Source organism: Heloderma suspectum, chromosome 4, assembly GCF_057233095.1.
Source record: "Heloderma suspectum isolate Gila_16-S chromosome 4, 16-S_ref, whole genome shotgun sequence".
NCBI classification, from domain to species: Eukaryota; Metazoa; Chordata; class Lepidosauria; order Squamata; family Helodermatidae; genus Heloderma; species Heloderma suspectum.
In genome coordinates this window covers 248,267,899-248,294,985 of record NC_139461.1, presented here as the reverse complement: position 1 = coordinate 248,294,985, position 27,087 = coordinate 248,267,899, and the positions used below count along the sequence as shown (strand labels likewise).

At 43.5% G+C, this 27,087-nt stretch overlaps 1 protein-coding gene across 10 annotated transcripts in view; it reads right to left on the bottom strand.

Annotated features, from left to right (window-relative positions):
• Positions 1-1,649: 1,649 nt before the first annotated feature.
• The window catches only part of ATP2B4 (ATPase plasma membrane Ca2+ transporting 4), a 212,865-nt gene continuing 187,427 nt past the window's right edge, over positions 1,650-27,087 (bottom strand). For 9 of the 10 annotated variants that reach the window (XM_084853179.1, XM_084853173.1, XM_084853174.1 and 6 more), the window contains one exon: positions 1,650-14,310. In XM_084853179.1, the coding sequence (XP_084709305.1) occupies positions 14,005-14,310 (306 nt within the window). In that variant the 3' untranslated portion in view covers positions 1,650-14,004. Of the gene's footprint in view, positions 14,311-22,874; positions 22,965-27,087 lie in introns of all 10 variants that reach the window. The other variant, XM_084853181.1, reaches the window with a different exon arrangement.

Sequence of the window (27,087 nt, the reverse complement as noted above, 5' to 3'; positions counted from 1 at the left end):
CCCTTAGCACTTGAACTTTGTGCCAAGTGACGCTTCCAAAAACTTTCAAAGGTTGGTACTAACCCCCACATAGTGTGTATTACAGTAATTAACTACTGGATTGATAGTTGTTAGGCATTTGTTGTGCTGGATTTGAGTATGGGCTCTCCTGTTGCCTGGTTGTGAGACCACAGTGTGGTGCCACTGGGAATGTGCTGTTCTTACTCATCTAACATACTGTTTTCATTCATGTGGAATGCGGCTATATAAGCCCTGCTGAATCAGACCAAAGGCTTGTGTGAAGAACAGCATCCTGTTCTTCACAGTGGTCAACGAGATGCCTATGGGAAGCCCACAAGCAGGACCTGAGGGTGACAGCCATCTCCCACTGTTGTTCCCCAGCAACTGGTTTTCAGAGGCTCTGACACTGGAGGAAACATAGCCCTCTGCTTATGTCTACTTTTACATGTAGACATCACATTACATCACATTCTCAGGGTCTGTGCATTCCTCCAGCATGGATACTGGAATGTTGGAGCCCTCTGTCAGCAGCTCTATTTAATAAAACCAAACTTAAGCAGAGAAACAAGCTCCCTCCCAGCGATAACCCTGAAACTTGAGTACCTTTTGACTATTATTTCCTGATGCAAATGGGTGTCCAGAAGACAGACTTGAATCTACTGCTAGAACTCCCAAGTGATTTGCAGTAGAGCAAGGATTTCTGGCTCCTGCTTGGTTTAACAATAGCACTAACAAAATGACTGCCCCCCCCCCCCCGCATCCTGCTGAAATGAAAAAAGTTTAGAAGTAACCAGGAACAGATTCTGGTGTAAGAGGACTGTGAGCTCTGTTTCAGTTCTGGTCCTCAAAACACATTCCTGTAATTCAAAGTATATGTCCTTTGCACCTGGCTCCAGTTGGTGGATCTAAGGCAGGGCTGGGCAGACAGGTCTCCATATTTTTGAACTTCCCCAGCATTGTACATGCATAGCACTAATGGTAAAGTTGAGTATTTAAAAATTGTCTGGAAAGACCCATACAGTGTATGTGTAAGACTACAGCATGTGATTACACTGTCACAGCAATAAAAAAAGGTAAAGGTGTCCCCAACCAGTCGTGTCCGACTCTAGGGTGCGGTGCTCATCCCTGTTTCTAAGCCGAAGAGCCAGCGCTGTCCGAAGACGCTTCCGTGGCCATGTGGCCGGCATGACTGAATACCGAGGTGCACGGAACGCTGTTACCTTTCTCGCCGAAGCGGTACCTATTTATCTACTTGCAATTTCTTGCTTTCGAACTGCTAGGTTGGCAGGAGCTGGGACTGAAGACGGGAGCTCACTCCGTCACGCAGCACTCGGGTCTCGAACTGCTGACCTGCCGACCTTCCAATCTGCAGTTCAGCATCTTAACCACTAAGCCACCGCGGCCCTCAATGCAGCAATGCAGGACATTTAAACAGAGGTTTTTTGTCACCTGCATGGAATAATTGGGCAGGTTTGTGCAACCACTTCCATAAAGGATCCACACCCCTCTTGGCCTATAAAAACTGGCAGGGAGGGAACCGCCAGCTGGGCCAGGGAGGTGATCAGTGCTTTGTGAGATGGGAGTGGATCAGGACTGCCTGAAAGAGGTGGCGAGACCATTCCTGAAGAAATCATCCCAGGAACTGGAGGATCTTAACAAGTTTAGGGTGATGGCAAATGTTCCTTTCCTGGGCAAGGTCCTTGAGCAGGTGGTTGCCAACCAGCTCCAGCTGTCCTTGGATGAGGCAGGTTATCTGGATTAATTTCAGTTGGGATTCAGGCCAGGTGTTGGCGTGGAAACAACCTTAGTCGCCCTGTATGATAACCTATGTTGGGAGAGAGACGGGGGGAGTGCAACTTTGATTCTCCGTCACTGCTCACTGGCTTTTGATACCATCAACTATGGTATCCTTTTGGGGCAATTGTCTGAGATGGGAGTAGGAGGTAGTGCAGTGATTTTGCTCCTACTTGGTCAGCTCTAGGTGGTACTTGGGGAATGTTGGGCAGCCCTGTGGATTCTCCAGTATGGTGTCAACTTGGTCCCCCACACTCTTCAACATCTACATGAAGCCACTGAACGGGGTAACCAAGAGTTTTGGAATGTGTTGCCATCAGCCAGTGACACACAGTTCTATTTCTCCTTTTCATCCTCATCAAGCAAGGCTGTGGATATGCTAGATCAGTGCCTGGCTGCAATAATGGACTGGATGATGGCTAATAAACTGTTCAGTCCAGACAAGACCAAAATGCTGTTAGTGGGTGGTTCTTCTGACTGAATGGAGGGTGTTCAACCTATTCTGGGTTGCGCTCCCCTCCTGAAGGCGGCTTGCAGCTTGGGGGTTCTCCTGGAGCCATTGTTGCCATTTGAGACTCGGCTGGCCTCAGTGGCACAGAATGCCTTCTACTACCTCCAGTTGGCGGTCTAGCTACACACCCCACCTGAACAGGGATAATGTGGCTTTAGTAGCCTATGTTCTGGTAACCTCCAGGTTAGATTACTACAATGTGCTCTACATGGCTGCACCTTTGAAGACAGTTCAGGGGCTGCAGCTTGTGCAAAATCTGGTGGCCAGATTGATAGAAGGGACCAGGCTATTTGAACATATAACCCCAGTTCTGGCCCGCTTGTACTGGCTGCCTGTATGTTTCCAAGTCCAATTAAAGGTTACATCTGGGCCAGGTTAACTTAGAGAGAAGGCAAGTAAGGGGAGACATGACAAAGCTGTACAAAATTATGCATGGTGAGGAGGAAGTGGTTAAGGACTCTCCCTTCCTCTCCCTTATTAGAACCCTGGGACATCCCATGAAGCCGATTGGTGAGAGATGCAACAGCTACTAGATCTGATGGCTACATACTACCAGTATCAGTCTGCCTATGTACACCAGCTGATGGGAACCCAGTCAGGAGGATGCTATTGCACTCATTTCCTACTTCTGGGTTTCCCTCAGGCAGCTGTGTGAACAGAACGCAGGACTAGACAGACCTTTGGCCTGATCCAGCATGGCCCTTATGTTCTTAAGTTGCTGGTTTTAACCTATAAAGCTTTACACAGCTTGGGACCACAATACTTGACAGAGCGCTTCTCCCATTATGAACCGACCTGTATATTATGCACATCAACTGAGGCCCTCCTCCAAATGCCTCCTCCAAGGGAGGCTTAGACAATAGCAACAAGAGGGGCTTCTTGGTGGCAACCCTGAATTTGGAATGTTTCCCCCACTGAGGTCTACCTAGCACCAGCTTTGTCATCTTTTTTGGTACCAGGTTAAGACTGCCCTCTTCTCTCATGTACTTGACAGCATATGATGAGGTCATTTGTTTTATCATGTCCCAGTATCATATTGTAACGGGGTTTTTTTAGCCATTTTTAAATTTGTATTGTAGTTTTTACATTTTTGTTTTGTAGTTGTTGTGAGCTGCCCATAAAGCTTTAGCTATTGGGTGGTATAGAAATAAATGAAATGACTCCAGGTTCTAGTATTATGAGGGAGAAAAAGTCTGCCTATCCATTTTCTCCACACCACTCCTAATAGTGCACACCTCTATCATGCCTCTCCTTCCTTGCCTTTTTTCTAAGCTAAACGGTCCCAAATGTTGTAACCTTTCCTCATAGTGGAGTTGCTCCAGCCACTCAATCACTGGTCTCAGAGATCTTCCGCACACATGACCTACTGTGCTTAGCAGGACAGCCTGATGATGTTTGTCCAGAAGGATGGATACCACACCACCACCTGGTGAAGTTAGAGGACGCAAAGGTGGTATGTTAAGCAAAACCCTGGAAGAAGTTACGTCACATACTTGGGCCACAGGCACCCACGTTATCAGGACTGTGAGATTCAGGAGCAGAATCCAGCCACGTACACACTTTTGACTCCTTTACACTGCAATGTTCATGACCAAAAACATCCCAGGAAGCGAGAAAGAAATGGGCCACATTTTTGTATCTTTTTATTTACAATTAGATTAAAAAATGCTTGCCCATAGACAATGGATGGCCTCACAAGTTCAGTCTGAATTTGTCAGCAACACACTGTGGAGGACCATATGACAGCGACAGACATAGAAGACAGAGGCGGTAAATACTTGGCACTGATATCTATTGAGGCTTTGCTTGGTTTACAGCTAGATTTCCAATTATTATTTTGCCACAGAATGAGGCAGTGATCTGTTGGGTTCAATTTCTCCATTTAAACACAGCAGAATAAATGGACTGAACAAACAATCCCAATCCAGTTTTCTAGAAATTACATCAGCGAGTTTGCGTATAATGCAGGCTGACAAGCCAGCAGACATGTTGAGATAATAGCAAGGCCCAAAAGCAGCGAACAAATTAGCTGAAAAACAACTAAAGATTTTGGTCTGGATTTTAAAGGGATGGTGGTCAATTCTACAGAAATGAGGATGGTTTAGTGAACAGAAACGTATTCGATTAAGGCCAATGCAAGTGATATCAGTCAAATTTGGTGACCCAGCTTAAGCTGGGGTATCACTATGAAGCTAATAATGGGCTTCATCCAGACTGAAACCATATTTAGAGCAGATCTATTGAAATCAATGGGACTTAGCCATGTACTTCGGTACATCATGATCCTGATGTACCGAAGTATGAATAAATCTGGATTCAACCAATTGATTTGAATGTATTCCTGCTTTTGCTTACTGTTGTCAAATATCTCCTGAGAACTGGATCTGAAACCCTTTTGAAGAACTCAAGAGACACTCCTGTTATGACCAGAAGATCCCATCTCCTTTCACTCCTTCTCCAGTTCACTTATTGTCATTTCTTACATACCAGTTCACACTTGAACTAGCTGGAGACATATCTCCTCCCCGTATTCCAAATCTATATTTGATAGTTTTCTGAAAGAGATCAAAGGAAAAGTCTAAATGCCCAATTTTAAAAAATAATTTGTAATTTACCCATCTTCATTTTTTGTCTATTTAGTGATCTGGAAGCGATTCTTCCCCATGTCTTTTGTTTCAGAAATATGCTTTCCAAAGCAGGCATTCTTTGGGTTTGATTTTGGGTTGGGGGAATGGCATATTGGCTTGTCTTAATGTTAAAAACTGTGATTTCTAGTGCTTCCATTCATTTTTTAAAAAAAATTAGATTATCAGGTGGAGACAAGCAGCTCTTGTGAAATAACATTATGAACTACCCATACCAGGGCAGTCCTCCAAGCAGGGCTGCTGGGCACCCTCCATTTATTTCAGAGCAAACTTGCACACCAGGCTCATTTAAAGTGAATGGGAGGAGCCATGGCTCAGTGCATGCAGAAGGTGCCAGGCTCAATCCCTGGCATCTCCAGGTAGGAGTGGTAATATTCTTGCCTGAAACCCTGGAGAACTGCTGCACGTCAGTGTTGACAATACTGAGCTGGATGGACCATCTGAGTCAGTATAAGGCAGCTTCCTATATTCCTAATGAAATCTGCCAAGCACCCGTTTGGTAGCTTTGTACCTGGTATTGGGGAGCTGTTAATTCCCTTTATATTAATGGAGCAGTGTTCATTGTTTGTACCAAATAACCTGACATTGTTTGTACCACGTCATTCTAAAGAGGCCTTACCTGAAAGTTACTTCTGTATTTGCCTCTTGTCTGTTAGCTCATGTATGAGAAAATTTGAGCCACGGAGGCCTCTACTCTAACCTAGTATTTCCCTCACCCTACAGAAGTCTGTCAAATGATACAGCTTTAGCAGAAACACAGTGCAGATCTGTAACATGTACCCATTAATATTAAGGGACTCTTAGTATATACCCATTTATCATGTGGCCTTTAATCAAGAGAATAACCTTCATTTTGATCTGGGCCCTAGGATTGCTGGCATGGTATTGCTAGGGTTGGTGGCAACCTGAAGTCTCAATACAGTTCTCTATCACTCTTCATTCAAGTCAAGAAGTAGCAGCTGCAAATAACCAGTATTACCAATTCTGCAAACGACAGAACAGCAAGCTTGGGCAGTGGTGGGCTGGTTAAAAGGCACAAAAATGGCAGCTTTCACATCTACCAAATTATGGCACAAAAGGAGCACAGGTCACACGGTAACAAGAACCACAGAGCACAGAGGCCACAGAAATCAGACAATGCTCATGTGAATCATAATTTGGCATTTTTTAATGGCAGCATAGAAGAGACAACCATTATAGGGAAACGCTTAGGTACATAGCCAGTTAGAATAACCCTTTAAAAATGCCATATCTCACTTCCAAATTTTGAAAGCAAAGAGGACTTTGGTGTATGCAGTATTGATAGAACTGATGTTAAAAAAATCATGCTCTTTGGAGATTTACATGGCTGTTTGCTTCCCCTATCAGCCTTATAATTTATGTTAGTTAGATCTTATGTTAGTTTCCAAAACAGCAAACTTCTGTATTGTATTATTATCATTTGGCCTTCTAGCATTGTATTGTCCTTGGGGGCCTGAAAACAAAAAAGCACTTGTGCAAGATTCTATGGGGCCCAGGATGTTAAAATGCATGCACCTAGATGTGCAACCTTTATATGTCAGTGATGTGGCCCTGAGGGAAGCTGCCCTGCACTGGCGGAGAACCCTCTTCAATGCGACAGAGCCACATTAAACCCTGCATGGGTAAGTGCTTTTCACATCCCTGCTGTCTAATTTAAATCACACCATTAAATCACCAAATCAGAAATGAGGCCAACTGCCAAAGGCTTGGAAGACAAGAACCACCAAAAGTGTTGGAGGACTGAAAGTTCCTGGATTCAGCGCAGGAGCAAGACTTTGGTTCCTTTAATACTTGCACAAGAAATGGAAATCAAGCAGGCGCCACCTCTTCTGTCATAGTGTGGCAATGGAGAACCAGCACTTGCTAATTTTCCCTTTTTAGGCAGCTATTAAAGACCAAGTACAGTATTTGTAGTTCCTCAAATGGAAAGTTTGTGATCACAGCCCCACCCCACTTTATCTAAACAGGATGGTGGTGTAGGAAACTTGTTCTGAAAGAAGCTGCAGATTTACATCTAACAACATTTTTGTAATTAAGAAGTTTTATCAGAAAACGCTAATCATGTGCTACAAATCCAGTGGAACCAACCAGGTTCTTACCTCCTGCAAACTTCACTGAATCTTGCACTTCTAGCGCACGTTTCTCCTCCATGCAGAATTCCCTCCTACTTACCTTGTTTCTGCATGCACAGGATACAGACTGGATTCTGCCTATGGTATTCACTATTTATATCCTAACTCATTATTATCTTCAAAATGTAGGGGCTTCTTTTGCTGCTATCCGACATGGGATTAAACCAGAATACACAACGCCGGAATTAAAGACATATCTAATTCTTCTGTTGAACCAGTGCATTTCTAAATCAAATTCTGCATTGTGGTATCAAATTGTCCCCTCTAGCATTGAAGAAGTGTAAGGACACTAGGATAAGAGGGAGGATTAAAAAATGGCAAGTGTTTCCTATAGCAGAGCTTCCAATTCTTTCTATTAAAGACATCTGAGGATGGGACCAAAAAAAAAAACGTAGTTGAAGACATTCCCGAAACATATCTCTCTTTTGGCTGAAATGTGCAGATTGCTTCAGACATCACACTTTAAGCAAGTAGGCCATTCAATCTGAGGAAGATACGCACATCTGTTTCAACCTGTCAGCACTGTGAAACCAGGTTTTTATAATGTATACAGAGGATGTGATAAATGCATGTACCCACTACCTATGCTGCCAGATGGAGTAACATTCTCAGTTTTTGAAAAAGTTCATGCTAAAAGTATAATGTTTGAACTAGTTTTTAGTTTTCAGTACTACATCCCGTACACCTACTGAAAAAGGTTTAATTTCATGTAGTAACGGAACTATATATATTGGTTATTTATATTTTTGTTGTTGAGCACTGGGTTATCTTGGAAAGGATTAGAAATGGTATAAATAAAATGAATATTTTTTTTTCAAATGTTAGTGTGCATAGCTGTGTACAGGACTGCTTCCTGAAGTTAACCACATTTATTAATGTTGTTTCTCTAGTTTTGTGGGATGGTAAAAATCCACTTTTAAAACAAAAATGCACAGCATTCTGCCTTTCCTCCATTAAAATGAATTCTTATTTTGGATTTCTTTATATGCTGGTGTGCATTTTTAGCCCTGGCTAGTATTTGATGGCTATTTCTGGGCCTTGCTGAGATAGCAGAAGAAGCGGCACAGAAGGTTTTGTGCAGCTATGCACATTGTATATTGAAGACCTCATATCAACTTAGATTTTAGGGTTTGTTTCTTTAAAAAAAAAAAACCTTTAGCAAACATTTTACACTATGATTTTGTTCCAAGCTGGACCTTTTACATTCATTCAGGTTATCTTTCATCTCTGCTTCAGTAGATGATCAGTGACTTCATAAACTGGTGGGACACATATTGAAGACATCACAGTTACAAGTGGGCAGTTTATTCTCTCAACGCACTCGCGCATTGTTTCTGCTCAACAGCAAAAAAGCTTTATTAGTTCAAAACAGTATCCCTTCCCCTCCTGCTGCACCTTAAAAAAATTGGCTTGATTTCCCCATCCTGTTTCCCATCAGAGCATTATCTATGCTTGGAGTTTCAAATGTTCCGGAAGAAGCTCATTGTCAATCATTCCAACCCCGCCCCTCGGCTTACCCCTCCCCCAAACAAAAGAAATCTTCCCAAGAACCATATAAATACATGCAAAACATCGTACATAGAGATTAAATAATATCAAAATGCAATTACAGATCAGGTGCACTTTAAGCTGGACTCTAGATTATGGCAAACACACCAGGGTACATATTGCTTTGAAACCACCTTTTTTTTTTTTAATGTCATGCATACCACATAATATTCAGTCTTTTGTTTTTTGTTTTTTGTTTTTTTATACAAAAATACCAGTGCTTATTATACTAGTTACTGAAAAAGGGAAAACATAAATTTGTATCTGCATGCTTCTTTAGAAAAGCCTTTAAATTCAAATAAATATACATACAAATATTTATTTTAATACTGTATATATATTTATTTATGGGCAGAAAAAAACAAACATATAATCTTAGCCATGGGTTCATCAAAGGGCACATGAATTTGCAGATAGGACTCCTTTTGGTTAGTAGGGATATTGTCACCACAAACCACAACCAAAAGAGTGTGGGCATAGTATCAGGGTAGCAGTGACATTGGCTGCAATAAATATGAAAGCTGTTCTAAAGGTATCACAGACAAGAGAGAGGTCTATATTCTATCCTCCATGGTGCAGGTAGGTTGCCCTTCTTTTATTAAGTGCTCTGCTGAGAAGAACCTTGATTGGTGACCTCCTGAGCAGATGGAAAGAGTAGAAGGTTGTTCATGAAAGATTTCCATGACACATCTGGAAGCAGCTGTTACCTTCTCCTCCTCTTTAAAGCTGTGAGTGTTATTAGACCTGCAGCCATCTCAACCATTTGCCCTAATCTCACCAAAAGACAGAGTTGGCCAGAAAAATTGGCAGCAATGTCTGGAGAAATGCTGGAGACACAGGGGCTGTTCACATGTAACACTAAGCCACCACGTGGGTTAATTTCTCCTCAGGGCTTAGTGGAGCGTGCCAGCTGCCATTTTGAATATGTAAGTGGTGACAGCGCATTTGTAGTTTGCCGTATAGTGTGAATCCGCCATCATGGATTGTTTGAGGGGGTACACAACCATCACATAACCCATAGCTTCTTGTAGGGTTATCTAGCTCCTCAGATAACGCACAATGCTGGGATTGCATGCCACAGCAAACAACGGCAAGCAGGGGCTCCTACAGGCACCATGTCAAAATGGCGCCCTTGGGCACCTGGCACGACATAACAGCCTCTGTGGCTAAATTAAGTCATGGTGGGCTGCCGTGTCGTGCAAACCAGGTCAGAGATTCTTTGAAATATGCTTTTCTTGAAGCATGGCACATTGGAGTCATTGGGTCAGTTTGCACAATCAAACAAGCCGCAGTGGCTTTTTTAAATCAAAGGCGTGTGTCAGCGCCAGTTGCCTAATTACCTGCCTGGGCACACACTGCCAGTTTAAACAAGCCACCATGGCTTAAATAAGTCACCGTGGCTTGTTCTGATTGTGCAAACTGGGTTGTTGGGGATCTTCAGTGGACTTGTGTTGATCTCCAAAAAAAAAGCCAAAAAAAGCCATGATGTAGAGATTTCTACTATAATTCAAACAGTACCCTTAAGCATGGTTGTTATTTGCATTTCTAGTCATAATTTCCCATGGCTAAAATTACAATTTGATTTGTTTTCTTCCTGGAATTGTCATTTTTTTTAAATAATATTTTTTAAAAAACTTATTGCACAAAACGTTTGAAAAATTAAGTCATATCCCTGTGCAACTCAATAAAAAGAACCAATTACATAATTCTAAGTCCTAAAAATGGATATTCTTCATTGCACACAGGAAGTGATGTAATGTCTTTGGTACCAATCTGCCAATTTATTTAACAAAAATAATAAATTCCTACTATTAAGAACTGGATGCAAAATTATGTCCAGGGTGCTTTTCTTAAAAAACAACAAAGCATTCCAAGGCAAAGTAACACACATCACAGGATATTACCTCATTTCCTGTCTGGCATGGCACAACCTTGAATTATCTCCCCCCTCCACCCCCCGCGATCATTCTATTGGTTGCAAAAATCATTCCGTCCCTCAACATATGTTTCAGAGAAATTATAATCTACCCCCATTCCCATCCAGCAAAGGTAGACTATGCATAGAAGTAGACTTCTGAGCATGGATCACCTTACTTGGATGCTATCCAAAGATACACAAAAGGATGCTGCCCGGGGTCAAAACCTGTCCATCCTATACTAGGGGACAACTGTGTGCTGATCTCTGCTGGATTGGGTTTACTTGTCTTTCCCCTAATAGATGGCCAGTGCAGTCTATTTTTGACAGTGCTGTTTAGCTGTTTGGGGCAGTGTGTGCAGGAGGGACTTAACTGAAAGGAGGTTCCCCTTTGCCCTCCATCCCCAAAGCAGGTGCCATGGATAGAACCCCACGATGTTGGCCATTTGTCTGGCGAGCATGTGCATACATTAATCTGCAGATCAGGGCTCCTGCCTTTTATCTAGAGCACTCTGCCTTGGCCACATTTTATAGATCCCCAATAACTTAAGCTAGTCAACTGCTGCCAGTTTTATCATTGAAACTAAAATAGAAAAAACCCTCAACCTTATTTTACATTAAAAAATGTATGCACAATAAACACTTACACTTTAAGCAACCAGCCATATCAACATAATTTATATATAAAAAAATTTCTGTATAACACAGCTGACTTTAGTACAAAGATGGCTGTTCAGAGAAATGAAGCTGACTGGAGTCTGACCAATCACGAAGTTTCAACTGCCAGCCATGTGACTACATTCCACTGCAGTTACATAACTCACAGCTTTGTTTCCTTTAAACAAAATACATATGGCTGACTTAAAAATATCTGTTTCTGATCTAAAGAAAACTATATATTTTTGCATAATATTTATATAATTATTTCCCCCCTTCCCCCACTGAGGAAGCTAGACACAAAAAAGAAAAGAATGGATTAAAATGTAGGGCAGACCCCTCACTGCAACCTGTCAATTACAGATTTCTGGGAGTGACAGTTTTTTCTTTTTTCAAAACATGTTTGAGGTAATAAAAAATATCAAACATTAAAAAAAAATCAGTGTCCCCTCCCCCAAAATATTTCATAAATATTTATGCAGATGCCTAACACCACCATTTGTTTTTGCAAATATTTAAAGTAGAAAAATGATCTTCCAAACAATGTAATCATTAGAACAGAACTAAATAAAAAGGGTTTTTTTTTTCTTATCTGGTAGGTCACATAGCAAGAGATGGCAGTTTCCCTCCCTAAATTCCTCCCGATGTGCACAATTCAGATGAAAGGAATGAAGTGGATTTATCTGAAAGGAAAACAAGGGGCAAGGGGTTGGGATGGTGCCTGGATTGCAATTAAGATGGCTGATGATAGATATTTCTTCTCACCCCAAATATTGGCAGTTGGTTGAGCCTAGCATTCAAATCCTATTTACGCCAGCACTGGAATAGAAGACCTACCAAGAAGGATTGTTCATCAGTCTAGCTTGAACCCGTGAGGAAATTCAGTGACTAATCCACAAGTTGAAGGGGTGTGAGCTGAAAAGTGAAATCAAACACTCCATTTTCATTTTTTGTTTAAGGAACACTTATCTCTTGGCAAAGTACCGGGCTCCCGTGTGGCAGACGGTGCTTTGGGCAGTGCTTAGACAAGGCACAGAAGTTTCTGCTGTGCGTTCTTCAAAAAGAAAGGGAAAAAAAGAAAAGCCACCAACAAAGGAAAGCTGTATATAGTTGACTGTTGGGATGGCGGCCAGGGAACAAAACCTTCAATACAGCTACTAACAACTAGGTTCTCTCTTTGCTTCCAGGTAATACTTTCCAAGTAAACCATTCTGTAGCGACAAGATCCGCTGCGCCAAATTTCAAGAGCTGCTCTGCCTCCAGTATCACAAAACTGTGGATGCCCTCACTTCTCTCACACCAATTGGCCCTCACTTAGATATGCTCAGAACCATTTCAGCAGAAGGCCCCCATAAGCACATACTAGGAAATGTATATCTAGGAAATGTGTATCAAGATGAGGCCAACACAACAGCCGATTCACCCTCTCCAGCATTCATTTTAGACAGACGAGTGGCAACAATCACTTTGGGAAAGATGGAGGCCACCTTAGGTGCAATGAGAAGGGAAGGCACTCCTAATGAGAAATGGGGGGAAGCCATATTGGTTCACCTTATTCTTAATAACTGAGGAAGGTGCTTTGTACCACAATCAACACAACATGCCTCTACAGAGCCAACTCATGCACAATTTTCACCTGAAAAAAGCATTTCACACAAACATTCATGCCCAAGACTCCTTTCTGTTACATTTCCACTCTTCAGTATGCAAAATGCAGGAGAAGTTATAGGAAGTGATCATGTATTACTAGAGGTGGCCTGGCTGTACTGCTCTACATCATGTGCTCTTCAAAGGGTGGACTTCTTCCCAAAACAAGACTTCTGAAACCCGGGCTGGGACCACAGCTTGGAGTTCTGCCACATTCTTTGGGATCAACTCTTACCAGAAGTGAGGATATTTACCATACAGAGCCAATGACTAATTCACCTGATAGTCAAAATGGCAAAACTGAAATCAAGCAAATTATATATAACATATAGATTATACCCTGCACACTTCAGCTAATGTAGAATTCCAAAATAATTTGCTCTTCATTCATTTACAGCTCCTTTTCATCAAAAGCCACGTTCCACCTGATTTCATTCTCTCAGAGAACATGGTGCTATCATATTGCCTTGCTGCTTGGCTTTATTCCAACTCACATCATTTAAAAAGCATTTTAAGACATTTTAGTCACCCTCATTTCCTGTGGTTGATACTACCATGGAAACAGAGAGATACACAAACAGAAAAAATGATAAAAGTCAGGTACCATCCCCACCCCCTGGAAGACTGGGTTCATGTTCATATCCAATACCTGATTCAGATCCCACTTTAATTACACCCCCTTGGTGCTCATCCCCTTCTCCCCAGGGACACATGGAGACATCTAGGATTCAGATTCTATAAGTAAAAAAAAGGAGCCATCCCAACAACTGCACCATCAGAAGCTCTACACACAGCTCTTCAAGAGAATCTGAACCCTGTTTCTTTAAGCATGCAACTTCAATGAGGGAAAAGCCACTATTACAGACATATGGAACTCAACTCAAGGAGATTATCAAACTGGCAGTTTCTCTCGTGAGGGAGGCACCTCTGCCAAAATAACTGCTGAGAAGTAAAACTCTAGCTGTGTGGTACTGTGGTTCCTGCAGCTAAATAATCATAAAGGGGAGAGGAAGAGTGAGGAGAAACTAGGCATATAGGGATGAGCACTTGACAGGAAGTGTGTGGTCAGATGTTGGTGTCTATGTTGCATGGGTAGCGGGGGTGGGGAGGAGAAGGAGGATCAAAGTTCAGAGGTCAAACTGATGTTTCCAAGCTGTGTAAAGGGCTTTCTGGCTCCGGAATGGTGTCCTCAGCTATATTGCTGTCCACTGCATTGTTATTTCTGTTGAGGGGTGAGGACTCGCCTGGGCTCTCCTCACTTCGCTTTTTGAGTGCTTCATCTTCCAGGTCTTCATCGGTGCCATCGAGGAACGGTGTCTGAGGCTCGTCGTCCTCCAGGATGAACTCTGGGTGAGTCATGAAGTTATGAATGGAGCTTCTGGATTCGGGTTTCTCGAGGCCTTCGTACAAGGAGCTACGGAACGCATTCACCACTTTGATCTGTACCAAAGAGGGTTGGGGGATAAACAAACACAAGCAAACACAAAAGTGAGTGGTGGCCAGAGGGAGCCCTTAAGGACTTTAGGGGGAAGAAGAATGCAACAAGTATAACCACAAAAAAACACACAAAAAAAAACAGCAGCAGCAGCAGCAACAATAGTAGTTTTGAACAAAAAACTAAAATCAATATAAAAAGAGGACCTATAGAGAACCAGAATGACCACATGGGTCAACGGTCAGGCACTACGCGTGTGATGGGGCAGCCAAGTATGAGGAGGCTTCAGGAGCTGCAAGAAAAGACATGTCACATTTCTAAGACAATAGCTTTGAAATGCATGGACACTCAAAGCACGATCGTTCTCAATGTGTGTCTGCGTGTTCAACAAAAATATCCAAATGAAACAGCTCAAAGTGGCAAGTATAAGACATATACACTCACAAAGTGTGATTTACTTCAAGGCAAAATTAGGGTGGGAAGTGATGGTGTCAGTTGCGAATTTTCAAACCTATAAAGATTAATTGGCTGAACATGTCAAACATACAAAATGACTTGAGCCAGTGTACTGCAGAAAACCCAAGCAGAATGCCAGTAATGATGAATGTACCAGTGAGCATGCAAGAATAAACCAGATGACAGTTGCTAAATTGGAGCTCAAGCTCAGGAGCTCCAGATTCTCCTTAGAGCCTTCATGTTTGGAAACTGGACAGCGTTTTCCCCAGAGCGGTTACTAACTTCTGAGTGTGCTCTACAGGTATGCCTAGCACTCACAGCTGCTCCAAACAGAAGACTTTCAGCACTCTTGGCTTATGAAAATAAAGTCCCAAAGGCAGACGTGGGAAACCCGTGGCCTATGGGCTGTAAGTAGCCCGCTGTCTAGTTATTTCAGGTTAGCTGATTGGCCCCTCCCACCAATCAGTTGACCAGCAGGGGAAAGGGGGTGTGGCTGAGAGTCCTGTTGCTCTACAGCTCCTTCTTCCCCACCAGTCCACTCTTCCCCACAATCAATGGAGAGGGGATTTTCACCAGGATCGCATGGGAGAACCTGAGGGAGTGGGACCCTTGATAGGAAAACGGTTCCCCACTCCTGTCCTAAGGAAGTGCATTCAATTTGTAGCCATGTGTGCAATTATGGATGATCACAGACAAACTCTCTTCTTCACCTCACTTTACTGGTGCAGACAATTTTCTACAAAAGTGATGAGAAATGGGCTTGGATTCCCAAAGATACCTAAAAAAAATTAGGCCTCTACACAGATGGCTCTTGAGAAGCAACAAATGCAGTGGATTTGGCAGCAAAGTGTCAAAGCTCTGCTTTTCTTTGGCTGTTTTGAGATTCCTGGACTCAAACACTGAGAATTTTTATTCCTCCAGTTCACATATTAATCACAGTTTGCTCGGTCACATAGGTAAAGTGCAAATCACATTTCCAGAACACAAAGGCATTGTGGACATTGCAGTTGGGAAAACTTCCCTTTACTGGAAGCATATTTCTGTGGAAGTTACGCTCACTCCGACAAACCAATAAAACAAACATGAGAGATGAACAGAGTTTGCTATAGCCCAGCCTAATCAGGTTCACTTTATATATATCAGCTTCCCATTGAAACTTGTATGCAATACAAAATCCACAGAAACTCATCCGAAAAGCAAATTAAAATAATGCAATTCATATCCTATGCAGAGATGGCCCAAAATTAGTACCTTAAATAAAAACAAACAAAAAGATCCAATGCATCCCAGATTCAAATAATCACCTAGGCACAGTTACAGGAAAAATTCTCCTCTCTCCCTTTCTATCCAGTTATTCAGTGGTAGCGACACTCCAATGCCATCACAAATATTATATTGGTCATGCTTCCAGTTCTCACCATGGAGTCTCCAGACACAAAAATCTTCCACACCCAAAAGGAAAAAAAAATTGAATATCTTGTGGTTGCCTACTGGATTAACATATATGTGTATAAATACATTAATTTATCTGCAGGCCTCTAAATCATTTTAAAAGTGGCATTATCCCCATCTTATATATGGAGGTCCGAGTAAGAGGGCTCACACTAAGGCTGCAGCTACACGTTACCTGGATGCCTTGGGTACTGAAATACCAGTTGCTGCTTCTCCTCCACGCAGTGGTATGGGGAAGGGGCAGTTTCCAATGCAGATGTAAATGCAGTGGCTGGAAAATGCTCAACTTTTACCTTGCCCATTGCTTTTCTTCTGCAGCCCCCCTGCCTACAAGCCACACTTACACAACTGTGTTTGTGACAAAAACATAGGTCTGGAACCCTTACTGGGGGAAGAAATTCGCAGGTGGGGGAGGGTTAAGCACCTTCCTCCCACATGGTGCTTCTCCATTGCAAATTGCCCCATCCCTATTACACTTTGCAGAGGAGAAGCAGGGGGAGGTTTTCAGGACGTAAGTTCCAGTTCCATTGCTCAGGCTGGCCTTGTGATCCAGCTTGGTTCTGGTTTCCTCCAGTTATTTTTCAACGAATAGAAACTAAGGTTGAATCCTCTATATCAGGGGTGAGCAACATGTGGTCTCTGCTTCCCACCCCTGGTGTAGCCTATGTCGCTGACTTCTGCAGTGGGGGGAAAATAGAAAAATTTAGTACTTCAGAGTAGTAAAAGGGCCAAATTTATCTTGAAAACAAGTTACATTTGACCATTTCAGTGTTCCATAGTGGTTACCACTGATCCGCCCTGCAGCACCCTCCACCCAGAATTCAGCCAGGGTGTGTATATGCATGTATCCTGGCTGAAAATGGCCCCCGAAGCCACCAAACTTGTCCACCCCAGTCTATATATACTCATATTATCACCTTCATTTGTCCTTCATCCATTCCTCAGGGAGTTCTTTATCTTACTAGCGTGGCTCTCCTCTATGCTATACTATGGCTGAAGGTATGTTTTTGGAACAAATTTCAGAGCTACCTCACGACAACTCTGAATCATGCTGTTCAGCCACTGTTTGGTGTGCAAATCAGCCACATAATCCCTATTGGAGTGAAAGGACCAAGAAGGTGATTTGTTAGCGGAATGTGTCCACTGATTGCTATTTTCAAGGTCATGGCCTCTGGATAAACTCTGTTTCCTGCTCTGAAGGCAAAACCTGGATTAATGATTTTAAGAACACAAGAACTGCCTTCCTCAATCAGACTTAGTCGAGCATTCACACTCCAATGGTGTCCTGCCAAATGCCTCCGAGAAACATGGCATGAAAGTGATAGCCATCCCCTGTCGCCTGTCCTCAGGATCTGGTAACCAGAGGAACATGGAGGTTCCATTCAGTTATCATGGTTAATACCTATTAATAGGCCTATTCTCCATAATTTGTTGAATCTTTTTTTCTATTCTTTTTTTGAAAGCATCTAAGATGGTGGTCATCATCTCATCTTGCAGTAGTGAATTCTATTATCAACCCCACTGGCTGATAAGAGTTCTAGTTTTATAAGAGAGGGAGAAAAATGGCAACCCACACTATTCATAGTTTTATAAACCTGTATCATGTCCCACTTCAGTTGTCTTTTTTCCTTTTGGTCTTCCTCTCCCCAGATGACCTTGATAATCACCACAGTGTTCTTGGTCCTCTCGTTCCTGGAGAATAACAGGATATGGGCATATTCTTCAAGCTTATTCACTTATAAATAAATCCTCAGGTGCCCTTATCTTATGCTGTTAGGCTAGCCTCCAGTTTTTCTTCATGAGGATCTCGTGTTCACCAGCAGCATCCATCTCTACCTTGAATCAAAAGCTATCAAGTTCTTGTTCTACTGGCAAATATCTGTAGGTAGACATTTATGCTTGGTGTGTTTCACTTGGCTAAACCATCTGATTTAATTATTGTAAAGCCAGCAAGCTAAAATGGAAGCACTTTTCAAATACAACACCCCAGCCCATCTCCAGAAACACAATGGAACTCCCCAGAGATCTTTGGTTTCAGAATGCTGGCATACACAGAAAAACAAAGGGGTAAAGTATTACTTGAAAACTCTGTAGGATGGGAGCTCAGAGCCAAACTACACATAGCTTCTAATATGCAGCATGCACCTACATCTGTTCTTTTACCAACTCAAAAGTAAACGTGGGGATCTGACCTGGATTAAGAACCTAGTGTGAGAAGTAAGGAGGGGGCTTACTTTGTCCCCTGCTGTGGTCCCAATCCAGATTGTGCCCCCCTCCACCTGCAATTGCATAGGAAAAAAAGTGTCCATTCATTTCAACTGAGTGTTTCCCCGCTATGTAAACTGCAGGAGTGGGGTCCCTATTCCAGATAAGGACCACAGCTGATGTGTTTGTGTCTGTGAAAGTCCTATAACCCCAATACACTACGATCCAGTTCGGTCCCCTACACTTAACTTTTGAGTAGCGAAAAGCCATACATAGCTCTATGCTACATATTAATCGTAACATGTACTTTGTCTCTCAGCCTACAAGTTCATTTGGTAAATGTCAGGGTGGCAGCTGATGCCCTGTGCTATCGGACAATGACTTCTGCAGATATAAGTAAAACTTCAGTGGAGATGAAATAGAAAACTGTGGAACATATGCCCATCTCTACAGCACTGGCATGGAGCACACCAACATCATCTTTGTTATTGAACCAAATGTCTCCCCATGTGGAGCTGGAAAAGTAGGCAATGCTGGGGAGCTGGAACACTTTTCTGAACCTATCAGGTGGATAATGAATAGTTTTGGCAATAGTTATAAATCAGTGCTGGATCTTGACTGCATGCACAGGGAAGGATCAAGGAACTGAAGCCAAACACAGAAATAACCCCAGCCCCAACTCCTTCAACACCCTTGATATGCCAAGGGGCAGCACCAAAACCACTAAAAACAAAGGACACTTTGAGCTGAGTAAACGCTACCTGAAAACTCTATTTTGGCTCTAGTTGTTGAGTCACACTGAACCAGAAACTTGAAGCTGTTCATTTCTGCAGTTCCAGTTGCACTTCTCTTATACTGAAAAAACATTTTTAGGAAAGGCTACCTCTTCAGAGTGGTTGGGGGAAAAAAAAGTTAACGTTAATCAGCATGACAGTAACTGAAATGAATGCAGGATTCGCATTCATCTAACTATAAACAGGACTTTTGGTTTGCCGCGTGCTTTCTACCTTGATTCCACCTTCTTGAGTGGTTCTACCAGGATAAAAAAGCAATGCTGTTTATAGACCCTGTACTCTAGGACAATAGTTTTAATTTAAAATGGTTATATCCAGTTGGTGTCTTTGATCCAGCAGAGGGTGTTTGATCATGCAGAGATTTCCATCAGCAAAATGGGGAGGGAGGAGATTTTTGGCAATTCTCCCTCCCCTTGCAATCCCCTTCCGAAATCTGCTCCAGAGAGTTGGGGACCCTTTGGAACAGAGTGGGAGATGGCATGCGGGACTGAAGACAGAAGGGGGGATTGCTGAAGATCACCTCTCTCCTTGTTCCACTAACAGAAGCCTCAGATGGATTAAAGAGGCTTCCATCAGCACAGGGACACCAAAAAGACACAACTCAAACTGTCTTTGATGGAATGCTTAGGTTTCTCGGAGGCTTATTAGGTGTTGTGCAGTGAGATGACTAATAATGGAGGATAGGCTTGCCCACCACCACCAATCTGGCCTTGAAATTCACAGATACAGCAGAATGCTTCTAGGGCATGCTCTCAGTTCATGCAGAGCAACAATGAGGCCCCATAGGCCCATGTGAAAGGGATGTGCACCTAGAACTCATCTCAGATCCTCTGCAACATGCAGGGATTCCATGGCAAATACCCAGGGGTCCCTTGGCAGACAAACTGATATAGTGTTCTGCAAAGGCTGAAAGTGTGAGAAATACTGCTCTAGGATACCAATCCAGTATATGTTACAGTTTATAGGGATCTACTCCATCTTTGCCAAAGGTGTACACCACAAGTAGGACATTTATTTATTACAATTTTGATATCCTGTCTTTCAGTCCCAAACGGGACCTCCAAGGCAGCCAGTGATAATCAAAGTTTTTTTGGGGGAAAGGCCCACACTTTGCAAAGCATGTAATGATCAGCTCCATCATCAAGCGAAAATACATGTAAAATCCAGGCTAAACAGCTTCAGTTCCATAACCATCTGCTCAGGTCTGATTTATTAATAAACAGGATGAATACAGAGACTTTTTCCCTTTTCTCATAGGTGGAAGGGAACAGAGCACACACTATTTAGCTAACTTCTGAACATCTGATGGGCCTAATTTTCTTTAGAATCTCACTTCACCTTCTTTAGAATGAACCAGAAAACATCCTTTCATTATAAGGCCTACCATTAGTAAGTCATATGACAATGGACAGTCCATACCACATTACACTCCTCCTCACCCTTTGCAGTTTACTTAGGAACTCTTCCTTTTCTAATGAACCAGCCTTCATAAACACAGCAGTTGGGACTAGCGAGCTTTTAAACACTGTAGAACTTTCCACCAGGTATTAAGAGAGAGAAGGAGAGACAGGAGTGTCAGAGAGGTAGTTTTAAAGGGTAGCAGAAATGAAGTAGGAAACTGCATAGGTAGTCCACAAAAGGCAAGACCATAGTTTTTGATGCAGTTATTTTAGAATGGGAAACCATGCTACCCTCTCCAATTATCTGTTTTCTTCCTACCCAGCCCACTTTGATTAGACAAACATTAATAAACTGTACTTGTATGTGCCATAAAAAAATTCAGCGTTTGCTTCCTTGGGTGAACGTGCTGCATGAAATTAAGAACTGAATATATTATTTTAAAATAAAACTATTACACTGATGTAGGCAGAGAAATAAATACCTACAGCTGCACTCCTTCATAAATTCTAATGTATGTATAAAGACAAAATGTCAACATTGGCTAAGTACAAAACGTACATTATTAAGAAAATTCTCCTTCTTCAAACATTGGTCACAAAGAAAGGAGCTGATGATGATGATGACGATGATGATGAACTACAATAAATATTGAACAGCACTTATTTACTTGTAAAAAACAAATTACTAGAAAATGTATGACTAAATGCAAATCCTCTTTTTTTAAAGCCAACTTTTCTGGAGAAGAAAAGTATATTATTTATGGTACAGCAAAACACGTAATTGACTGCTTCCTTATAGACTTACAATGTAGCCCCAAAGAAATGGGAATAATTAGTAAGATTCTTTATATATTATTCTGCAGGTTATATTTTCACACCTGCTATCTCTTCATGAAGGAAAAGATGCTGCCTTCATATTTAGAAACCCAATATTTAAAGAACTATATCCAGATTCGTGAATGCAGATGAAGTCTACCTCTACGTAGAAGTAGAACACAAGCTGAGGAGTCACTGTACCTCTAGATTCAATAAATGTCTTAAAAACAGCCTGGAAATCTAACTTGGATCTGGGACTGGTCTATGGAAAGTTTTGTAAACAATTAGTACACTGACTTAACTAAAAAGCTGTGGATTTCACACAGGTTAACTGACGTGCTATAGGCTGTCAGCTTTAGCAAAATGAGGTTTCCCCCCCTAAACGGTAGCTCTGTATGGACTGCAAGAGCCTTGCCAGATCAAGAGCATCCATCTTATGTTTAATCTGCATCGTGACATACCAGTTTACATTTTTACTCCTAGTGTCTTAGAGCTGAGATGCTTGTACAGAAGGGAAACTAAGCTATAATTCTTACAAGTGCTCAAGGACTTATAGCACAAGCATATTCTCCCAGTCCTACCTACTAATACTGGGCTTGATGTAGACTGCAAAATCCTGAAACTGAAGGTGCTAAGTGCGCTAGCATCTGAGACCTTCTTCTGACCTGAATAATGTCAATGATACAGGTTTTCAGGTGCTTTCAGAAAACGTTATTCTAACAGCCTGATCCAATCGATGCATGTTTACTCAAAAGTAATTTCCACCAAATTCAATGGGGTTTACTATGAAATACGTAAAGGTGCATTGGTTTGCAATCTAAGGTTTCTAGAACCCTTCATGTAGAAATGTTGCCTTTCATGATGACTAAACTAGCATGAAAATAATTTCTGCAAAGGAAACTGATTCTTGTTGGAAGCCTGCACTTCGGATAGAGACATTTTCCCATCTCAGTATTGAGCTGTGGTCATTAGCTCTACTAGCCTTCCTTCTCCAGTCTTTCTCCCCTCAAGGAGCACATCAAACATGTTGTGCCCCCGTGAGAATATGGAAATTATAATTCAGTCCTGTAAGAAGGAGAAAAAAGTGCAATAGAGAAGAAACAGAAAAAGAACCAGAAGGAATTTTAAAAGAAAGTTAAAAATGCAAGAGCTTAAAAAAAAAAAGTTGTATACACATACACACAGATTTGCTTTTTCCCCGCACTTCCTCCCAATTCTCAAGACAAGAAACCATGAATCAAATTATGGGTTAAAAGCAAAGGGAAAGAGAACAGGTTTGGTTAGGTCTGTGCGAGTGCCCTTTCGTGGTTATTAGGAAGTCATGCATTGAATAGACTATCACTCACTGCCCGCAGGAGGAGATGCAGCAGCAGCAGCAGCAGAAGTGGTGGGAGTGGAATTGACGGAGGAAAGAGCTACATGGGTTGGGCTAGAAACATTTTTTACATCGTGGTGTTGGCTCACGATGGAAGGCTGTCTCCTGAGGGCTCCCTGTAAAGAGGAGGCGCCGGTCTGGAATGTGTAAACTACGTCCATCTGCAAAGAATCAGAAAGTGAGATAGCTTTGCCCCACAATCAAAAGAGGAAAAGGAACTAGGAGAGTGGAAGGGGAGGCTGGGCAGACAAAGGATACAGATATAAACAATAGGGAACAAAAGTGGAAGGGGAAAGAGGAAAAACCCAGTACATCCCCGTAAACAGTTTCAGCAGTTAATCCAAAGGTGGAGCCACTAAGCAATGAGATTCCAGCCTTTTCCCTTCTCTTTCCCAATTATTCTTGTGTTTGCAACAGGTGCAGTATTTTAGGGTCTAACTACATGTTACATGCAAAAGCATGGAATAAAACCTTTTGGGCCTATGTTTTGTTGCAAAGCAGCTTCAGGATGGGGCAATATGTAATAGAGAAGCTGCAGGAGGGAAAAGAGGTGCTTAATGGCTATTTTTGTTCTGCTGTTCATTTACTGCTATGTTTAGTTTTTATCTGTTGATTTCATTGTTGTTTTCAGTCTGATTTCAGTAAGAAGTCTGGAAATATATTTATATAAGGGCAGGGTTTAAATGCTACTTGGGTTTCAGCACACAGGTCTGCCTATAATGTGCAGGGTGAGATAGCAGGTGGTGGGAATCTGATATAAAGCGAAAGTCTGAATGACACCAAAGTGCAGTCTGCACGTCTGGAATCTTCAGTGGAATAAGTAGCGCGTTTCCAGCTGCTTGTTCCAACATAAATGTCGCCAAGGGACACAAAGGGCCAAAGATGGACAATTCTAACAGAGGAGTGGCATGTGCCAAGCTTATCTCCAAGGACAGGCCCTGAATCACATTGGGTCATTTTGTTTGGCCAGCATTAGAAAACAAGTAAAAAAATAACCAAGCTGGAATTAATTGCAACAGCAGCTTGTCAATTCATCCCAAAGCAGAGAGAGCACAGCAGCATGCAGAGATATCACAATAGCAGATAGTTTTCTCCTTACAGTCCCTGGTTTTGTGAAGACACGCATAGAAAAGCTGCTGTGTTGGTATAACCTCCTGCTTCTCTAGCTACTGGGAAGTCATTTCATCTCAGCTAGAAAGGCCCCTTGCTAAGAAGGGAAGGGCAGAGGCTATCATATCCTGATGCCCACAGTTTCAGTAGTTAAATCATGCAAGCAGTAAAAAGAATCCCTGTTGCTTTCCTGGAGGAAGATAGATATAGGGCACTCTGAAAAATGGAAATTCTTCACTCACCGATGAATTTCTGTTCTCGCTGAGTGAAGGAGGCCAGCCAGTATGGGGAAGGTCCCGCCTCTGGGGCCAAGAAGGCAGTCTCCAAAAAGAACTTCCAGAGGAGGTGGGACCTCCCCCATGTTCGCCAGTTGAGACTTCCAAGTCGTTGAAACTCCTCAGAAGCCCTCCGTCCTGACGGTCCTTGATTGTGAACCTTGACTGATGAACAGGCTGAGGAAGCAACAGTGGTGAAGCCTGCCTAGCCTAAAAGTCACCTAAAAGGAGGCCGCCCCGGGCAGGCCTGGCTGGCCTCCTTCACTCGGTGAGAACAGAAATTCACTGGTGAGTGAAGAATTTTGGTTTTTCCTACCAAGTACAGGAGGCCAGCCAGTACGGGGATGTGCCAAAGCAGTTCATCCCTGGGTGGGTCAACAAACTCTTAGGCTGGCCCCCTGCTAAGGCTGTAGAACCCTCTGGAGGATCCTGCTGATGAAGGCACCCTCTGCAGAGGCAAAAAGGTTGATTTTGTAGTGATGTGTGAATGTATGTACGGACGACCACGTGGCCACCCTGCAGATCTCCTCAAACGGAGCCCTCCCCGAAAAGGCTGCTGATGTGGCCATCCCCTTAACCAAGTGGGCCAATATTCCCTCTGGGGCTGTTAGGCCACTGGAGGTGTAAGCCAGCGCAATGCACTTGCATAGCCAGCATGCCAGAGAGGCTACTGACACCTTCTTGCCTGAGGAGGATGGTTTGAAGGACATGAATAGGGTGCTGTGTTGCCTGTGGGGCCTGGTTCTATCTAGACAGAACTTGAGGACCCGCCTGGCATCCAAGGTATGCCATTCCCTTTCCTGGGGGTTGGAAGCAATCCATAGGCCTTGGGTATGGTGGCCCTCGCAGAGAGCACCCCACCCCATGAGGCAAGCATCCATCATCAGTGTGGTAAACATCGGAGTCTGGATGGGGACCCCTTCCGTGAGGTTGGGTGGGTGTGACCACCAAGTCAGGGAGCGAGAGACTTCCGCTGGGATTCTCAATGCTGGGTTGATGTTGGCTGTTATTTCTTCTGGAAGGCCAGGAGGAACGACTGTAGGGGCCTTGCGTGGAATCTTGCCCACTGTATGGTTTCCTGGCCAGTGACCATCATGCCCAGCAGTTTTGCCAGCTCTCTGAGGCGGGGTGTCTTTTCAGTCTGGATCTGGGCCGCCAGCCTGCTTACTGTAATCTGCTTGTCCAGGGATAGAGTCATAATGTCCATGGCCATGTTCATGGTCACTCTCAGGTGGAGTATGGACTGTGAGGGTGACAGTGAGCTCTTCTCATTGATGACGAATCCCAGGGACCGCAGGGTTGAAAGACTGGCACTGGTGTCCTGCATGCACCATTACCACGATGGTGAGCAGATCAGGGTGTCATCCAGAAAGGGGTGTAGCTGGATGCCCTTTGACCACAGGTGGGCCACTGGGGCCAGGAGGATCTTTGTGAACACTCTTGGAGCCGTGGTTAGGCCAAAGGGAATATCCTTGAATTGGAATTGCTTTGTTCTATAGCTGAAGTGCAGAAACTTGTGGTGAGATGGCCGGATAGGAATGTATAGGTAGGCCTCTGCCAGATCCACTGAGGTTAAGAAGTCCCCTCTTTGGAGGGCCTCTTTTATGGACTGCAACATCTCCATTCAGAACTTCTGCTTCTTCAGACAGTGGTTGAGTCTCTTCAAGTTCAGAATGGGTCTGGACCCCCTGTTCCACTTCAGGACTGTGAAGAAGTGGGAGAAGACACCCTGTCCCCTCTCTTTCCAAGGTACCTTCTCGATGGCTCAGATCCGATGGAGGTGTTGTATTACTGCGAGAATCCTCAAATGCCCAGCTGGGTCCTTCAGACAGGGAGAGCTGAAGAAGTGTTCCCTGGGTGGTCTCTGGAGCTCTATGAAATAGCCCTCCATCACCGTTTCCAGGACCCAGCTGTCTGAGCAGAATTGCCTGCAGGCATCTGAGAAGTCCTGCAGCCATCCCCCAACTGGGGGTGATGGTGAGTCATGCTGAACTGGTGGTCTTGTCTTGCGGGGGGGGGGGTCTGTGGTTGCCCAGCTTGGCCCTGGTGTTGTGTTGTCATTTGGCTTTTCCCTCCCTAGGAATGTATGTGGAGGAAAAAGGTGGCCTGAAGGGATGAAAGGGCTTGGTCTTCACCTGAAAGTGCTTTGCCTCTTTCTTCACTGGGTTCAGCAAGGCTTTCTTCTTGTCCTTTGTCTCACCAGCAGTTTGTCCAAGGCTTCCCTGAACAGCAGTTTCCCTGAGAAGGGGACGCCTGCCAGGCTGGATTTGGTTTTGGTGTCCATCCCCCAGCCATGTAGCCAGATGTTTCTTCTTGCCACGATGTTGGCTGCTGTGGCTTTTGCCCCCAGTTGGAAGGAGTCTACCGATGCATTGGCTAGGAACGCTGCTGCCATTGCCATGTCCCACACACGGAGCAGCCCATTTGCCATCATGAAGATGCCCCTGGCGATGATGGTAGATGTGGTCACTGCCCGCATGGATGTAGCTGAGGCCTCGAAGCTTCTGTGGAGGGCTGCTTCAGCCCTTCGATCGTGCTGGTCTGAGGGAAGCTCATTCTGCTCTGAGGTCAGGAGGGCCTTAGAGTTGAGAGCTGCAATGGGTTCATCTACTCTCAGGGTGACCAGATCCTGCATGGCATCCTCTTGCAGGTGATAGAACTTCTCACAGTGGCGATGGAGTGTCTTAGATCTGGTTGGCTTAGACCACTCCTTGCATAGAATCTCTCCCAAGCTTAGTGGGAGTGGCACATTTGGGGGGGGGATGGGAAGGCCGCCGCCACCCTCTTTGCCCAACTCTGGAGCGGTGTCGTGTCTTCTTCCTGGTCTGTAAGCTCCAGGATGTTAAGGCATTTGGAGATTACTCTGGGAAATGCCTCTGAAGGGAAAAGATGGCCCTGT